Source organism: Manis pentadactyla, chromosome 16 (genome assembly GCF_030020395.1).
Source record: "Manis pentadactyla isolate mManPen7 chromosome 16, mManPen7.hap1, whole genome shotgun sequence".
Lineage (NCBI taxonomy): Eukaryota > Metazoa > Chordata > Mammalia > Pholidota > Manidae > Manis > Manis pentadactyla.
The window spans coordinates 39805367-39823407 of NC_080034.1; the positions used below are offsets into that span (position 1 = coordinate 39805367).

The 18041-nt window shown below is 55.4% G+C and overlaps 1 protein-coding gene across 6 annotated transcripts in view; it reads left to right on the forward strand.

The window, feature by feature from the left end:
* Nucleotides 1-505: 505 nt before the first annotated feature.
* The window catches only part of GRM4 (glutamate metabotropic receptor 4), a 119436-nt gene continuing 101900 nt past the window's right edge, over nucleotides 506-18041 (forward strand). For 2 of the 6 annotated variants that reach the window (XM_057493931.1, XM_057493932.1), the window contains exons 1-2: nucleotides 11680-11762; nucleotides 12328-13223. In XM_057493931.1, coding sequence (XP_057349914.1) covers nucleotides 12705-13223 — 519 coding nt within the window. In that variant the 5' untranslated portion in view covers nucleotides 11680-11762; nucleotides 12328-12704. Of the gene's footprint in view, nucleotides 1122-11679; nucleotides 11763-12327; nucleotides 13224-18041 lie in introns of those variants that run through there. The other 4 variants (XM_036887083.2, XM_036887084.2, XM_057493933.1 and 1 more) reach the window with 4 other exon arrangements.

The window sequence follows — 18041 nt, forward strand, 5'->3', positions numbered from 1 at the left end:
CTGGGCCTCAGTCTTTTCCCTCCACCCCTTAGTGTCATATGCTCGAACCAGGAGCAGTGGGGTGTGCAAAATGAACATACCACACGGGGGCACACGCCACGTGCCGTGCAGATGTGTAAGAAGTGGTCCTGCGGGTGGGGGTTTTACTGACGCACGGGGCGGGGAGGAGAGCAGTCCATTTGCAGCGCTGTGCTTTGCTGTACTTCTCAGGGTGTGTGTTGGAGAGCTATGTTACCTGACCCTCGACCTTTGTGGTGGTCGTGGTGGTTCCCCGCCGCGTCCTGGGGTAGATGAGCGGCCACCAGCACCGGGAGAGGGGAGGAGAAGGGGGCTTCCAGGAGAGGGCGCCAGTGGGGCGTGGCGGGAGGGGAGCAGACGGCCGGGCGGGTGCAGAGGGTGGCGGGGTGCTTAAAGCCCCAGCCTTCCGGCCTTGGAGGCGCGGGGTCTGGGGTGGTCTCCCAGGTGCTCCCTCTTAAAAGGCCGGCGGAAGCGCCGTGCGCTCGGCCCGCACTTGCCGCGCAAACTTGCCGGGCCGGGCTCGCGCTTCTCGAGTGCGGCAGCAGCAGTGGGCGCGGGGGCCGAGCCGCTGCGGTCCGCTCGCCCCCTCGTGCTCCCGGGCGCCCCCGCCCGTCCCGCAGCCGCCCCTCTCCGTGTCCTCCTTGCTCTCCCGGTCTCTCGCTCCCTCTCGCGCACGCTCTTATTTTTTCCTGCTGCCGCTTCTGCCGCTGCCGCGGCGCGGCCGGGCGACCGCATCTCGGCCGGCTGCGCCGACTGCCCGGCTCCCGCCCCGCTCCCTTCCCTCCGGCGTGGACGCTGGGCTCCGCGGCGGCGCGAGCTGGGCTTGCTGCCGCTCCCCAGCGGGCTTGCTCGCTCTCGCTGGGGCAGCCCCCGAACGCCGCGCTCCCGGCGGCGGCTTCGGCCGGGCGGCCGCCGGTTCATCCCTGCTGCGTCCGGGACTCCGGGAGGCTCCGCGCCCGGCTCGGTCCGCAGCGTCAGCGCCGCCCGCCGCGGCCCGGGCTCTGGGCACCGTGAGGACTCAGCGTCCGCCGCCTCTCTGCGCCCCCGGGGCAGGCGGGCGCGCTGCCGACCCCTCGCCGCCGTTCAGACCTCGCCGGCGCGCGGTGAGTTGTGGCTCTCGGGGAACAGGCAAAGGGGACCGTACCCTCCGGCCTCTGGGGCGCGGGCTGCGGCGGGGACCCTGGGGCTCGGGGAGGTGGTCTCCGACGAGCTCCGGCGCTCAGGGCGGCCGGAGGAGGGCCAGCGGACCAGAGCCTTCGGGGTTGGAGGGCGCGGGGCTGGGGGGAGTCTCCCCTCGGGGCTGGGGCCGGCTTTCCGAATGCCCCCAAGGGAGGCAGTTGGGCAGCGGTTTTTTGCGGGCCTGGGGGAAAGTGTCTCTGTGTATGGGGGTTCTGAAGGCTGTAGCGGGTGGGGGTCGTGCCAGCTCTCCGGCGGGGGCGACGGCATTAGCGCGCCCCCTCTGCGGAGAGGCAGGGCAGGCAGGGGCGCGGGGCATTATCTGCACCCCTTTCCCGCCGCCTTCCGGCAGGAGGGCAGCGCCAGCCTCGCGCGCCTCGGCTCCTTTCCCGGGCCCCGCGTCCCATTCCCTTAGCCACCCCAGAGCCACCTTCACCACCGGACGGAGCCTGGCGCCGCCTTGGTGGCGGCTGCGGCGGGATGGGACTGCGCCCCAGAGTCTGGGGTCTCTCCGTGGCCCTGGGACTTCAGGGTCAGGGGCTCCTCGGACCCTCTGGACCGACTCGCCTCGCGACTCTGATGAACCCGTGTAGGCGGCTGTGTGTGTGTGTGTGTGTGTGTGTGTGTGTGTGTGTGTGTGTGTGTGTGTGTGTGTGTGTGTGTGTGTGTGTGTGTGTGTGTGTGTGTGTGTGTGAGAGAGAGAGAGAGAGAGAGAGAGAGAGAGAGAGAGGGGTCCCCTCCGGGGTCGGGTTTCGGGTTTCCCAGGCTCTCGAGAGCTGGGAGCGCCCCCTCCCCGCGTGGGGGCGGGGCTCGGAGATGGAGGCTCCGACTGAGAGAGGCGCCCCCGCACCGGGGCGGTCTCAGGCTGTTTGTGCTGAAATGGGGTGGCGTGGAGTCCTGAGGCCCGAAAGAACGTGTGAGCGCCCCCTGCCCCCAGGCCAAGAGTGACACCCCTGCCTTCAGACTTTCGGTTCTTCCTGGAGGAGAGTCCTTGCTTCTTTCTTCTCGTCACCATTCCTGCCTTTGGTGCAGGAGAAAGCTGCTTTGCGGGACTGAGCTGGGCTTGCTTAGAGGGGTACTTGAAACCACGTGTTTGTCAGAGCAGTGGTTAGTCTGTCTGCCCCTCTGTCTGTTTGGCAGAAAGCCCTCCGTGATGGGGGAGGGAGCATTGTGTGTATGTTCCCATCATAGTCCCCCCTCTCCTCCATTCTGGGGTGAGAGTGGGGGCTCTGGGAAGCCAGTGCGCTGAGAGTCTCCATATTGGGCACCCCATTCCCACAGCTTGCTACTAGCCTCACATCCATGGTGGAAGTGAAGAATGTCCCAATTCTCATCTCCCCACTCTGCCAGGCTGTGGCCTGGGTGCACCCTGCTTTCTCCTGGATCCATACGGGATGCAGGGCCTCAGACCCTGGGCATGCGTGCTCAACTCCTCAGAGGCCTCAGGTCCTGGGTGGTAGGAGAACCTCCATGAGCTGGTGAGGACCAGCAGGAGGCTTTCCTGAGGACCTTTCCAGAAGTTGCAGGGAGAATTCCCACAGAGGAGTCTGGAGGCTCCTGGGTGTGGTCACCCATTGGACAGGGGGCTTATTACCTCTAATGGCAGGCCCTGGGGGCTAGTGGCAAGAGCCCCTGAAGCAGGCCTGACGGCAGTGGAGAGAAACAATCAGAGCCCTGTCCCTCTCCCTGGCCTCCTAAAGGACCGCTTCCTGGAGGGCCTCTCCAGCCCTTAGAGTCCTGGTCATGGGATGGGGTGAAGGGCCTTTAGGGAGGGTCCCCTGAGTCTCTGCTTAGCCCTGGATGGGCATGCCTGCCCACTTGTGAATTAGGTGACCACCATCTTCACCTGCCCCTAATTTTTGTCCTTTTAGCCATAAATTTCTCCCCACCTGTCAACACCTTCACACCTCTCAGGGACAAAAATACCAAAATGTTATCTCCCCCTGGGGTCTTAGTCACTTCAAGGGCTAACCCTCCCAGGGATATTTGCATTTAAGAGAGAACCAGAGAAGAAGACAGCAATGTTTAATCCAAAGGAATGTTCCTCTACTGGTGGATTTTCTGGAGAGAGATGTATGGGATGGTGGGACTGGATTTGGAGCGGGTGGGAGAGGTGGGGGGGGATCCTGCCTGTCTCATAGAAGAGGTCCTGAGCAGGCAGAAGGGGAGGAGGAGGTGGAACATGTCAGGAGTTGAACTGTTTTCTCGGCCTCAGTGGCCTAGCGTAGGCCGCTCCTCCCTTCTCCCCCCCCCACCCCCGCCGCCTTCACCAACCTGCGTCTGGGCGCCTCATTCTGTTGGAGGCGTGACGTCCCCAGGAGGGAGTGCCTTGCACAGCGGCAGGCAGGCAGGCAGGCAGCCCAAGGTAGGTGAGAGTTGGTGAGCAGGCATGTGAGTGAGCTGTGTGCTAGCCAGAAGGGTCAGGGGGCAGGCCCAAGCTGGAGGGACTCAGCAGCTCCACCTCCTTCCGACCTGTTGGAGCCCAGCCTCCAGGATGCTTGGCTACACCCGAACCCACCCTGGTGCAGGGGGACAGCTGGTAGGAAAAGATGCGACCAGGACCCATGGGTTTCTGAGCTTTATAATTACAGCCAATAGACACATCCTACCCCCAGACAAGTGTGGAGCCGGCAGTCCCTAATTACCACCCACCCCAAGACATCTGCCCACCCCTGCTGTCCTTCTCAGCCTAGAACCCAGCTTTCCAGTAGGCAGGCCCTGTTGGCAGCCTGGGCAGCTGGGCCTGCCGGCTGCTGGCTGGAAGGTTACCTCGCTTCTTCAGAGTGGTCGGTATCATTGTGCCTGACGAAGGTACAGGGCAGCTAGTACCTGGGCTCTGGCTCTGCCCTTGGTGCCTGTGGAACTGCTGGCTGTCCAGGCCGACCTGAGGGAGGAGGCTGAGGGGTTTCCCCTGGTGGGCAGTGCTCCTGGAGCCCAGGACACCAGCTTTCTGTTGCTCTCACCCAGCCTGGTGCCAGCTCCTGGAAAGAGCCGGGAGGGCTTGTTTTCATGTCAGCTCTGCCCTAGTTAGCAGGGAACTACCAAAAATTAATTTAGAGATTTCACTGCATTTGACCATTGCAGAGTACAGGCTGCTTTTTCCCTCTAGGGAACTGTTTCTTTCCTGGATGTGTACTGTCTCTGGCCTCCCTCTGGCCTCTCCCACCAGTCTCCCTGCTGCCTCCCAGCCCAACCCAAGGCTTGAGCTCCACGTTCCCAACTAGCTTCCCTCTCCCCGCCAGTTCTGGAGTCAAGCGCTTGGGTGCTGCTGCCTCAGTGCCCCCACCTCACTCTGCCTGAGCCTGCTCCTGAAAGGGAGGTGTATAAAAAGGAACTTGCTTAGCAAAAATGATATCTACCCCACAGCCCCAGCCACCCCACCTCTAACCTGCAGGCCTGAGAACCTCTTCCAGCCTGTCTGTGTTTCTCTTGGCTCTTTAGAAAAACGAGCACCACAAGGGTAGTAAAAATCACCCCTTAAATCCAGGCTGACGACTCCTGTCGAGGTGTTTTATTATTAACTTCACCGTTTAGCAATCTCATGGCGGCAGTGAAGCATAAATATATGTGTACACACGTATATTAAATAAATTGGGGAATGCAGTACATAATGAGATTATCTGGACCCCATTCAATTAAGGTAGATATTATCTGCTGTAATTGGGAAACGCCAGCCCATGCCATTTCAGGACTGAGCCACACTGATGGGCTGGCACTGCTGTCTAGTTGAGACTCCATGTTCTCCTGGAGAATGCACAGGCCTCTTGTTGGCTATGACGAGTCCCCAGAGAGCTCAGCCAGCTGCTTGTCCTAGGCTGGGTCATCTGCATCACGACCAGCAGGTTTGGGTCCTGCCCTGTCCCCGACACTCAGCTCTCCCAACCACCCCTCTGCTCTTCAAGGGGACAGAAACCAGCCAGCTCCTGGACCTGTTTTCTGGTTGGGACCACGACTTCTAGTAAAAGATTGTCATTGCTACAAAGTTATTTTTAGATTTGAATATATGAAAAATAAAGACTGAGGACTTGACCTGGATTCTTAAGTTTCTGGCAAGTGACTGCTTCAGATGTCATTTCCCCTTCTCTGTTCCTGGCCTCAGTGTGGCCCAGCAATGCAAATCTCAGCCACAACTGTGGTTATGTTCATGGGTGTGCAGGAGTTTGGCTGTTGACTCACCAAGCCAGTGGGCTCCAGCTTTCCAGGGCAGTGCTGGTGTAGGGGATCTCTGATTTAAGGAGGGGTAGACAGGAAGGAGAAGGAGAGAGGAAGAAACAGCACTGGCAGCAAAGCCCACAATAGCAATACAAAAAAATAACAGCTGCAAACAAAGACACTTGTCCACTTGGGTCTTATGCCGGAAAACTGGGATGGTGGTAGCACATGAAGGAGGGGTGATTTGCGGGGGAAGGAGAGGCATGGTAGATTGGCACAGAAGTGGGGGCTGGTGGTTAGAGGAGATCTGGGCAAGCATGAGCTTAGTGTCTGGCCCCCTGGCTCTCAGAGAAGGGGAAGGTCAGGGCTGGGCATTTTCTGGGCTGAACTTGTGGAACCAAGGGCTGATGAACTGTGCCTGCTTTGCTCGCCAACTGATGTGTGCTGCTGTGGCCTTCACAAGTTGCTGCCCTTTTAGCCTGAAGTTTCTCTTGTCCTAAGTCCCTGCCTGTCACTGTGCTCAAAGTCTTCCAGTGGGCCCTCATTTCCTTGTCCACACTGCCCTGCTGGATCTTGTGCTCTGTACTCTCTCTGACCTCCTTTCCTGCCCCTCCCCCTTCTCGCTGCCCTCCATTCACTTTGGCCTCCTTGCTGTTCCTTGCACAATGAATGCTAAGCAATGCCCACCTCAGGGCCTTTGCACTTGCTGTTCTCTCTGCCTGGCACATTTTTCTCCCAGAAATGTGGCTCATGGCTTTTTAAAATCTCTGCTCAAACGCCACCTTCTCAGTGAAGCTTCCCTGCCCATGTTTTTCTGAAAAAGTTCCTGTGGGTCATTCCTTATCTCCTTACCTGCCTTATTTTTCTTCAAAGTGCCTTGATTCCCTGAAGTGGCATGCATCTATGTGTACACACTTATTGTCTCTCCTGTGCCACCTCCACTGGGATGTTGGCACCAAAGGGCAGTGTTTGTGTCTGTTTCACTCCCGATGGTTTCCTCAGTGCCCAGAGCAGATCCTGGCACACAGTGGGTACTCAGCATATACTGGAATGGGCACAGTGAATAACAGTGATTGTGGCAGAAGGGATTGTATTTCATGTGTGACCACACAAGAGGATTGCAAGAATTCAGTGTGAGGTCTGAGTCCCACTCCGTGGACCTGGAATGCTGCTGCAGACCCCCTGCTCTGGGCTCTCAGTGGAGTGGCTGCTGTGCTGGCTCTGGGTAGGGACCCGGTGTTGCCTTGTTTATTGGGAATTTCCTGTGTCCTGAGCCTTGGACTAGGTATGGTGGATACAGAGATGAGAGTGGTGCTGTCCACACAGGCCTTCAATATGTTTCCGGGCTCATAAGTGCCAAATAACAACACAGAATGAGGGGCTTTATGGCATTAATTGTGGAGGAAGGAGGTCACAGTAACTGGAATAATCAGGGCAGGCTTCTTGGAGGAGGAAGGATCTCAGTTGCTTCTTAAAGGGTGAGCAGCACAGGGAGAAGCCTGGAGGGGACCGTAGGTTGGAGGAAGCTTGGGCGATTGATTTAAAGTTTTCCCTGCTTAGTTTCCATTGGCACCAAACTAAGGAAGTACTTCCTCCATTCTCCCTTCCTCTCCCCTCCCCTCCTTTCCTTCCACATGTGTTTCTCCAGGGCCTGCCACATGCCTGGCACAGACTGGCTTCTGAATCAGGCCCTTGTTTTGGTGGATCAGGGAGGGGACAGCTTGCGAAGTGAGGTTGGGGTTTTTGAAACTGGAGGGTTCTTGATCCAGGCTGGTAAGCTGGCATGGCTTTGGGAAGGGAAGGGAAGGGGGCAAAGGGCCCAGACTGTCATGGTGCCCCAATCCTTGCTCTTAGAACATGGCCCTGACTAGGTGAGTACCTGGGAGCAGGGCTGCTCTTTCTGTTGCTGTAGAAATAGGTTACCTGAGAGCAGGGTGTGGGAAGAGCCCAGGCATCATTCAGTCATGTCATGTCATTCATTCACTTCCCCAAGCACTGACTGGGGGTGCCAGCTACTGTGCCTGCCGAGGATGTTGAGCTGTCAAGGTGAGTATGACATGATCCCCTTAAGTTGGATAGGGTTGTGCTGCTAGAGTTTGAGGGAGCTGATTGGTCACCCCCCTGTCCCCATGGACCGAGTCACACAGATGGAGATCAAACTATGGGCTTTGTTGCTGAAGCAGCTGGGATGGAATACAGCTTCTGATTACCTACTCTGTGGGTTTAGGCCTTGTCCATTTGGGAGGAGACTGTCTAGCGAACCACACATCTGCCCAGCCAGTAGGGTATCCTGAGGGGGACGGGAGAGGGGGCCACAGAGGTGGCCGGAAGTCCAGCATCTGGGGCCCACACGGGTACCCGTGGGTTTGGGGTGGTACAGGAAGGAGGGGAAGGCTAGAACCAGAGGACTCCCTGGGCTCTTGGCCAGGAGGTGGTGCCACTCTTGGCACCCTTCTGCTGCCCCCCTCTTGATGATGACACTATCTGTTCCAGCTTGGTGTCTTACTCAGCCCGCCTCCCCGACTGGTGAGGCCAGAGCTGTGCAGACCCCTGGCACAGAGGTGGATGGGAAACTGTCCTGTTCTCTCTCACTCTTCCCTTGAGGGAGCAGAGATGCCAGCCCCCCCTTGCATGGAAACGTGAGGAGTAGGCACAGAGGCATTTAAGTAGCTTAGGGATTCAAAACAGACTCTACTCATCCATCCACAATTCTCTGCTTTCCTGAGCACCTGGGAGGGTGGGGCCCAGCAGAGGCCAAGGTGAAGATGAGTAAGTGCTGGAGGGATCCTGGGAAAGCTGAGGGGAGCCAGAAGGTCAAGAGGCATTGGCTCAAGGAAGGCAGGGGACAGGGGACTGGGGACAGCCCCGGGCAGGCCTCTGGGTTAGCTTTTGCCCCGAGCCCTGAGGGGCTGGCCTTGTGGGGAACCACCTGAGCATCCCCTTGGGAAACAGGAGGTTGCTGCTCTGGCTGTGGACCCCACGCCTGGGAGCGAAGCGCTGGCCCATCCCTTTTGCCTCTGCCCTTTATGTCATGGTGTTGCGGAAAATGAAAGGAGCACAGGAAAACTAAGAGTTTAGCAAATCAGTAGCTGCCTTCCCATCTGGTTGTTGCTTTGTGGTTTCTGGTTCTTCCTAGTTCGGGCCCTGGTCACAGAAGGAAGGATATAAGTTGGATCCGAGCAAACCAGGGAGCCCTGTGCACTGAGACTTGGAGGGGCCACTGAGGTAGGCAGGTTGGGGAGTTTCTCCAGGCAAACCCTCAGACTCAGAGACCCTCAGATGGTGGGGGTGGCAGGGCTGTGGGGAAAGAGTAGACTGCACCTATCCCCCAGCTGCCCTCACATCTCTTTCCTTGGAGAGAATGCTCTAGCATGTGCTGTTGGCTGGTGAACTATAGCTGTGTGGAGGTGACCACACTTCTTCCCTCTGCTCCTCATCCCTCCCGGCCTAGTTCTGTTCTGCCCTGGAGCCAAAGAATCTGGCAAGGGCTGGAGAGGGAAGTGAACACAGGGGCCAGGAGAGAATCGAGGATCAACAGCCTGGAGGAGAGACCCAGGAGCGGGGCAGGGCACCCTGACCTGGGCCTGCAGTCATGCTGTGCTCTCACCTGGGGAGTGTCCCAGGTTGGGCTTTCCTGACTGACCGGAATTATGGGGTGGTCTAGGGCTCCATGCCTCCCTCCCAGCCCTGGTTTCCCATCCCCTGCATGTGGAGGCAGCTGGTGGGGCAGGAGAGGTGGACCTGCAGGCTCCCCCTCCTGCCCCACCCCCAGCCTCTGCTCTTGGTAGTTCTTTTCACTGGCAGGGTATTTTTACTTTCCTTGTTGCTGCTGCAGGATCAAAGGAAGGAGGGGAGGCTAAAAGAGGCCACAGTTTGCCGCTCTTTGGAAAAGCTCAGAAAAGGCAGGACTGATGGGACTGAGGGATGGAGTGGGACCTGTGGTAGGCAGGGGCTGGGACCCAGTCCCTGTGGAGGGAGGCCTGTGGTCAGTCTGGCCGGTTTGGGGCAAGACCTGAGTCCTTGGGGGCTTGTTTTTTTTTTTTTTTTTTTGGTATCATTAATCTACAATTACATGAAGAACATTATGTTTACTGGGCTCCCCCCTTCACCAAGTCCCCCCCACATACCCCTTCACAGTCACTGTCCGTCTGTGTAGTAAGATGCTGTAAAATCACTACTTGTCTTCTCTGTGTTGTAGAGCCTGCCCCGTACCCCCCACCCCCATATTATACATGCTAATTGTAATGCCCTTGGGGGCTTGATTTTAATCCTGCAAGTATGTGCCTTTCTCCTCAATGAGGCCTCCCTCCCCCATGTGGCCTTTGTCCTTCCCCAGGTATACTGGCATGTGTGTGCGCATGCGCACATGTGCATGTGGTGTGGATGTGATGAGTATGATGTGTGTGTAAGGTATGTGTGTGTGGTGTGTACGGTATATGGGTTGTGTGTGTGTGTACATATGCTTATGTGTGCACACTGCTAGCCCAGAGCTGCTCAGGCTTCAAGTAGCGACTGGTGTTAAGCCCTCACGAAGGGTCCAGAAGCCTGAACAGGGCCTGGCTCTCAGAAGCTGCTGCGCTTTGCTCTCCAGCCTGAATCTGCCCTGCTGCAGCCTCGGCACACAGCCTGTCAGCATGCCAAAAATCGCTCCATTTGAGATTCAAGAAAACCAAGACTGAGCTTCCAGGACGATAGAACTGGGCAGGGCCTGAAGGACCCTCTGTGCCAGTGTAGTGGCACGGTCAGGGGCATGGGCTGAGGGCACATGGTAAGGATGTGGATGTCACTTGAGAGAATGTAAGCAGAGTACTTAGGACAGTGCCTGGCTCATAGGACTGTGTAGTCATTTGCTGTTATTTCTCCACGGCGTGCTGATGGCATTTGGACAAGTTGGGGCTTCATTGTGTGGGCTGTGCCACTCATGGCATCTCTGGTCCCTGCCTGGATGCAGGCTAGTAGGTAACTCCCTCCATGATTGTGACAACTGAAAATGCCCCTGCAGGGACAGGATGACCCCCAGGCTGGATCTTACTCCACCCTATCCATTTTACAGATTTTGAAACTGAGGACTTTGTAGGGGACATGCTTCACCTCCAGCAGGGTGGTGGTAGAACTGTGGGCTCTGTCTAAGGCTTCTCCAGTTTCTCTTTTCTGAATTGCCTAGGACAGGCATCAGCAGCTAGTACTCCACATCTTCTCTCTCCTCACAGCTACCTGGGAAAGAGACCTGATAGACCCACTCACATACAGGCATAGCCACCCACTCCCTTGTATTTGAGCAGCTCTTCAGCCTTCCCCAAAGCACTGATCACCAGCCCTAAGAACGATCCTGGCTTCAGGGGGGAGGGTGGTCTGAGGCAGCTTTCCTGCACACTTCCCCAGGGCTCTCTGAGTGTGATGTGCTGGCTTTAGGTCCTGACCCATCGTGACTTCCTGTGTGACTTTGGGAGAGTCACACGATGCCTCTGTCCTGTAGGTTCACCTGTAGAATGGGGCCAAGGAGAGTTAATAGTTGTATTCTTGGATTCTGAGGAGCTCATGGGGGAGGGAGCATTTTGATGAGGAGGTGAGATGTGAAGTGAGAGTCCAGAGGGTGCTTGCCAGAGCCCAGGAGCTAAGGCTGGACTCCGGGTGTTGCACTTCCCTCCCTCTTCCCCTCTCCTACCCCTCGAACCAGAGCAGTCAGGGCTTCTGTTGGGGGAATCATAGGTGGGATACAAGTGGCTCTGAGACCATAGTTTGGTCTTGATGGAGGGACCACATCTCTAGGGAAACCTCCCAATCCAAACACAAACTCTTCTTTCAAATGGCTAGGGAAACTGAGGCACAGAATGGGTGAGTATCTGACTGGTCTTCATTTGATAAACCCATGGGGAAGGGGGTCTGGGGATTAGGCCCCCAGTCAAGCCTGACTTAGCTTCCAGCCCTTCTCCCCATGGCCACCTAAGTTGAGGGGAGGGAGGTTGTTGGCTTTGAGCAGGGAGGCTGGGCAAGGGAGGAACCCCAGGGGAAATTAGTCCAAATTAGCAGTGAGAATGAGGGAGAGCTGGTGTTCTGTCCTCTACCCTTGCAGATAAATATTTAATCACAACAACAATAATAATGACAATGATCTTAATAATGTGCAGTAGCTCAGGCCAAAACTGAGCCCCACTCTCAGAGGGAGGAAGTAGAGGAGAGAAGGAGCAATGGAGAAACTGAGAGTTAAAGACCTGTAGACACAGGGAGGGTGCAGGAGGCCAAGCAAGCAGAAAGGAAAAGGAGACTTGCTTACCACTGGGTTGCCAGCTAGTTTCACCCTGTGCCTAGGGCCACTGGGCAGTGGAAATGTGAACCAGGAGGGTCTGCCTTGCACTCCCCGATCCAGGAGGAGAATCCCGAACCCTCACAGCCCCAGCTTCTCCCCGGCTTTCAGAGTGAGTGGCTCCCTATCTGGTTTCTTCTCTAGGGGGCCTCATTGGCTTTCCTTGTTTCTGTATCTGCAAGTAGCCTAAGTGTCTCTGGTTCCAGAGCTGGGAAGGTGGGTTTTAGGTGGCATTCTGCTGCTCACTAGCTGTGTGATTTGGGCAACATGCTCTCCTGCTCTGGGCCTCGGTTTCCTCCTGTCTAACATGGGGTTGGGTCTGGTGGAATTGATTTCCTGCTATACCTTCACGTGGGTGAGTGTAAAGGAAGGCCCCTCCTCTTCCCAAGCTCATTCCAGGCTGTTCCCTGGGGAATGTGCTGTCTAATGCCCGGGCTTCTGATGGCACTGGGTTCAGGCCTTAAGAAATCTTCAAACATGACCTGATTTCTGCCTTAAGCTCTAACACTTGAGCAAAGTTGAGCAGCAGCTGGGAGGAGTCCAAATTCAGGAGATCTGGGGAGTCTTTGCTGATATCCTCCAGCATCTTCTCTCAAGCCCCTGATGAGAGATCAGAATAGCTAATGTCTTCTTTGGGCTTCTGTTGATTCTCTCTTTCTTTCTCTCTCCCTTCTAAGGTTGGTAGGAAGAGAGCATTGAAGCTGTTTTCTCCTTGATGCCAAGATACGCCAAGCTAGGAGGACTGTCTTCTTTTCATAGTCATCTGCCAAGAACAGGCCTGCAGGACGTGGGGACCAAGACCGGAGCTTTGCTGTGCTCCAGCCACTGTCTGCCATCTGTGGGCATGGCCTGTGCTGGGAGCTGAGTACTGTCTGAGCAGCGAGGAGTACCAGCATGGTTCACCCCACTGGCTGCCCTCAGCCACCCCGCTGCTGAAGCTACCCTGGAGAGACTTGTGGAGGCTGCTCTGCCCATGCTTACCCAGGCTGTGGGGCCAGGGGCCTGTCAAGGCTAGGAGCGGGGCCTGCCCTTCATGGGTCTCTAGGGATTTGAGATGCCTGGGAAGAGAGGCTGGGGCTGGTGGTGGGCCCGGCTGCCCCTTTGCCTGCTCCTCAGCCTTTATGGCCCCTGGGTTCCTTCCTCTCTGGGGAAGCCCAAGGGCCATCCCCACATGAATTCCATCCGCATAGATGGGGACATTACATTGGGAGGCCTGTTTCCGGTGCACGGCCGGGGCTCAGAGGGCAAGGCCTGTGGAGAACTCAAGAAGGAAAAGGGCATTCACCGGCTGGAGGCTATGCTCTTTGCTCTGGATCGCATCAACAATGACCCGGACCTGCTGCCCAACATCACGCTGGGCGCCCGCATTCTGGACACCTGCTCGAGGGACACCCATGCCCTTGAGCAGTCACTGACCTTTGTGCAGGCGCTCATCGAGAAGGATGGCACAGAGGTCCGCTGTGGCAGTGGCGGCCCACCCATTATCACCAAACCTGAACGTGTGGTGGGTGTCATTGGTGCTTCAGGGAGCTCGGTCTCCATCATGGTGGCCAACATCCTTCGCCTCTTCAAGGTTAGTGCCTGGCCGGTTGGCCCCAGAGGTGTCCTACCACCATCTCCAGCTCTCCACCTCCAGGGGGCCAGACCTGGCTAGCATCTTTCTCCTCTTCTTCATTCAGAGGAAGAGAGTTCTTTTCTGAGAGCAGTATCTAAAAATTTGGGGCAGCCCTTTTAAAAATTTATTTTCAGTTGAAGTACAGTTGACATACAATTTATTAGTTTCAGGGGTATTGGGCAGTCCTATGTTAAGAGCTTTATCTCAGCAGAGTGAAGGTGCCTGGGAGTAACCCGCTCCACGGTGCTGACCGTGGTGCTGAAACAGCACCTGCACCCTGGAGCTTTTGATCAACTCCTTTCATCTAGGGGGAATTCTGAACCCAGAGGGGAAAAGGAAGGGCTGCAAACATCAGAGGGAGGAGGAGATAGGCAGACAGATACATGGAAAGACAGACAGATGGGCATATAGAGATATAGGCAGATAGAAGAGTAGACAGATAGAATGGAAATATGAATGTTGGAGATTGCCAGGGAGAAAAAGCAAGACTTGTTTTGATGTTGTGTTCAAATAATCCCAGTTCCCGAGAAAGGTATGTTTTCTTCTGGTAGTTGAGAAAGCCCCATGTGGCCCTCCTGCTGTACCCCAAGATAATGGTTAGAAATTGTGTTCTGATATTTTGGTAGGCATTGGGCTACTGAACCTGCAGAGATGGAGATGAGTACGGGGAGGGCTGGGGGGAAAGCCTGGAGGGAGTAGGCAGTCCCTAATTCTGTTGCTCTTGGCCCTGAACCAAGCTTCTCTAGCTCATTTCCTTCCTTCTGCCCTTCCTCCTTGCACACCTTTCTTCCTTTCCTTCTGGAATCCCTCCCTGCCCCCTCCTCGCTGCCTCCCTTCCTCTCTTCCTGGGGCAAGAGCTGCTGATTTGCAATTCAATTGGAGCCAAGTGCTTCGCTAAGCTGCTAAAACAACTGAAAGCTACCGGGTAGAGAGAAAAACATTACAAGCATTTTACCAATAATTATGTGCCTGCTCCTCTCAGCTTGCCGTGTTTGCTCTGTGTATTTGCGTGTATGTGCATGCATGTGCATATGTGTGTTTCTGTGTGTGTGTGTGTGAGAGAGAGAGAGAGAGAGAAGGGCGGGAGGGAAAGTGAGGGAGAGGGAGAGTGAGAACAGGGTAAGGGCAGAGGAAAGGATGCACAGAGGAAGCCATTGGGTCCCTCCTTCACCCTGGTGTCAGATTCTCAGCCTCAGTGGGTGGCCCCTTCTCTCCTCAGACTTTCCAGAGTCAGACAGTGTGCTGAGAGAGGCTGTTTGGCCCCATGCAGGGTGAGGAGTGCTGAGTCTGGAACCCTCTCACCTGGACTCTTTCTGGAACTCACCTGCCAGGTCCCAGGATGCATCAGTACTTGGGGATGTTTCTTGGGGCTGGGGTAGAATGGGGGGGGGCAGTGAATGGTGCAGAAGGCCCCTATGTTGGGAAAGGGGTGGGTGGGAAAAAAAGGAGGCTAGAGCTGCCCTGTCACAGCATGGAGCAGGGGTTGAAACTTGACCTTTTGCAGGTCTGGGTCACGCATTCACTTGTGCCATGTGGTCCTCGCCAACGGGTTTTCTTCTTGGAGTACTGGTTTCACTTAATGACTGAGATGAAAACACTACTTTAATCTTAAAGCAAATTGATCCTTATGAAGGTTGCAAAATTCAGATGAAGCTCGAGACTTTGCCCTTGCAGTGGACAATCTGAACAATCCCTGGTGGGCAGTGTTGCTGGTGGTCTTTCCTTGGTAGCTGGTTTGGGAATGGGTAGGCTGGTCTGGTACTCCCACCTACCCAGTATTGCAGTGAGGAGTGGAGACCAGACGGGACCTGGGCCAGGGCCAAGCCGTGGCTGGGACTAGCTGAGTCATCCCTTCAGCTTGCCTGTCCCAGGCCTGAGAGGTGAGCTGGGCCATCCAGCAGAAGGGACAAGCCCTGGTATGAGGAGGCCAGACCATGGGTGGAACTGCTGCAGTCTCCTTATCAGAGCTTTTTATTAAATACTTTTTGTGACTCTGGGTATAGTTGAAAGATGGTAAAAAAGCCTGGTTGGGCCCTGGGGCTATGACAGTGGTGAGGATTCCTCCCCATCATCTCGCAGAGGGGAGCCAGTGCCCACTTTGTAGGGAGGTGGAGAGGATCAGAAGTGCTGAGAGGTATTACTTGACACAAGGGAAAGGCACCAAGAATGGTCCCTGTCAGCATTAGGCCTTTTAGCACGTCCTTGGAAACATGGCTACTTGGGGGTGAAGTGCTCAGTGCCCCACATGGGAGTGGGCTGTGGCTTCTGTGCTAACCTCTCCCAGGATGGAGAAGGACTCTGGTGGGGTGAGGGGGCCCTCACCTGCCTAAGGACTCACAGGTCCTCTTCCTTTTCCTTTGCCCACCTAGTGACATATGAATGTGGCTGTGACCTCCATTTTGTCTGTGCCTGCTCAGATTACAGAGAGATGAATGGGTTGGGACAGGGGGTCAGGAGTCCCCAGGCTGCACAGAGAGCAGGGCAGGCTGGGAGACAGAGGCTTGGGAAGGACAGAAGGAATGGGGGGCAGAGGGGACATGTTGGGAAAGAGAAGGGAGGGGCAGGGGCGTGGGAAGAGAGCCAGAGGGAGACAGCTGGCTGTGGTCTGCATTCCCTGGGTCCCTTCTAACAGTGTTAATGTTCCAGGCTGGTGACGAGAGGGCTCCTCAATAATTAAACTGATAGAAACAAGAGGTTGGATGAGAAATTTAGAAACCATTTACAGAGGCAAAAAGGTTGAACTTTGGTGAGGGAGGTCAGGAGTGGGACCTTAGGCAGGAGAGCGTGAGGGAGGGGCCCCTTGGGGTGCCTCTGGTAGCTGCTATATTAGGTTTCTATTTCAAAGGGCACCACTGAGGCCCTGGCCAGACTCCTCTTCCTCCCTCAAGGCTGTCATCGGGTCCTGCTGGGAACTTCCACCAGGTGCTGTGATTACAGCTCTTCTTCCTCCAAGAGGGTGGTTTTCCTGTATAGGCAGAAGAGTTCTGGGCCTGGGGGCGCTGGGCGTGACTTCCTGCCTGGAGGAGACTGATGGAGTACAGTCAGGGCCAGGGTATGAGCAGAACTCAAGACTCTCAGAGCTGGAAGGGGCAAACTTCCCATCCTACATATGTGGAAACTGAGCCCTGATTAAGTGACAGAGCAGGGCAGGGAGTTAGGTCCCCTGCTTCCAGGCCTGACTCCTTCCAGACTGCCTGTCCAAATAAACGGGGTTGGAAGTGGGACTTGAACCCAGGCCTTCACTGGGTACTGGAAGTCCTGACGGGGGAAGTCATGGGTCTGACAGCTTATATCCCTTACTTCTTTGCTCTTGTCCCCTTCATCCTCATGTTGGTTCCATTCTCCTAGGACAGGTGATATTGATGGATGTAAAGACTGCCTTTTGGAGGAGATGCTAATCTCAGTGGATGTGACCTGTGCAGTATGATATTTTGGGGACAGTCCAGGTTTTGGAACCGTCAGGCCTGGGTTTGAATCTTTGTTCCATTAGTACCTCATTTCCGCATACCATGCCAGTCATTTACACCATAGTATGAACAAGCTAATAAGGTTTTTTTTTTTTTTCCCCTGAGAGCAGCCATTGTTGGGAGAAAGAACATACAAGTGCCCTGGAAGGAAGCAGTTTACAAATCCTGGACTTGTAAGAGCTCAGATGGATCCAGAAATCTTTCATTGAGTCCTTCATTCATTATGCAGTAGAGGAAAAAATTGAGGCTCAGAGAAGGGGAGACTACATAACATGGTGGTTAAAAATTTGGATGCTGGAGCTAGATAGCCTTTGCCACCTTGGCAAATTGTTTAGCCTATTTGTGTCTCAGTCTCCTCATTTGTAAAATGGGGATTAATGGTCTCATATGCTAGGTGTGGGCATTAAGAGTTAAGGTCTAGAAAAGGCCTAGCACAGTGCCTGGCACATAGTCATCCCACAGGAAATGTCATTGCACAGCTTGTAGCTGGGCCTTAAATCAGCATGAGAGACTCCATTGATGCAGAAGAGGCTGGAGCAGGTGGGCAGTGACAGACGGTGACCTTTGAGGCTGATCCTGGAGAGGCCCCACCATCTGCTGGGCCTCTTGTGTTTTCCTGCAGTGTTGAGACAGAGCAGCCAACTTAACTTTCAGATAATGAGCGTTTTCTTGCTGTTACAACAGTGGAGCACAGGAAGGAGTGGGGGCTAAGGTGGATGGGACAACAGCCAGCGGACAGGTGCCCCAGCTTCCCAGCAGAGGCCAGGCAGGGACACTGGTGAGCCTCATTAGCCCTTCTGTGCACCACCCCCAGCCTGGCCTTACGATTCTTTTGACCCAAGACGGACTCTAAGTGCTATAAAGGTTTGTGGCTGCTTCTAGAGAAAGCTGCCTGCCTGGTGCTTGGTTTGTCTCCCCCTCAAGTGCCTAGCCCAGGGCTCCTGGGGAAACTTTGTGGCTTAGGTAACACCAGATAGTGTGTTGAGGATGTGGCTTTTATGTCTTCAAAGTTTTTCACTTTACAACCAGGAGGAACTTTTGAGAAAGTCCACCCACTTGCCCATCTACCCTGAAGATATCTCTGCCCTTCCAGTACCCAGGCCAACAAACTTAGGGGAGTTTTTGACCACCTTCTTTCTGCTATCAGCAAACCTTGCAGGCTTTCCTTTCAGAATGTTTCGTGGAGATGACCCAGGTCTCTCATCCAGACCATTGCAGAAGCCTTCTCTCTCCTTTCCCTGCTTTTAAACGGGCCTCTCCATAGCCAGATGTTTGCTCAGCAGCCAAAGCTGTCTTTCTAAAAGTCAAA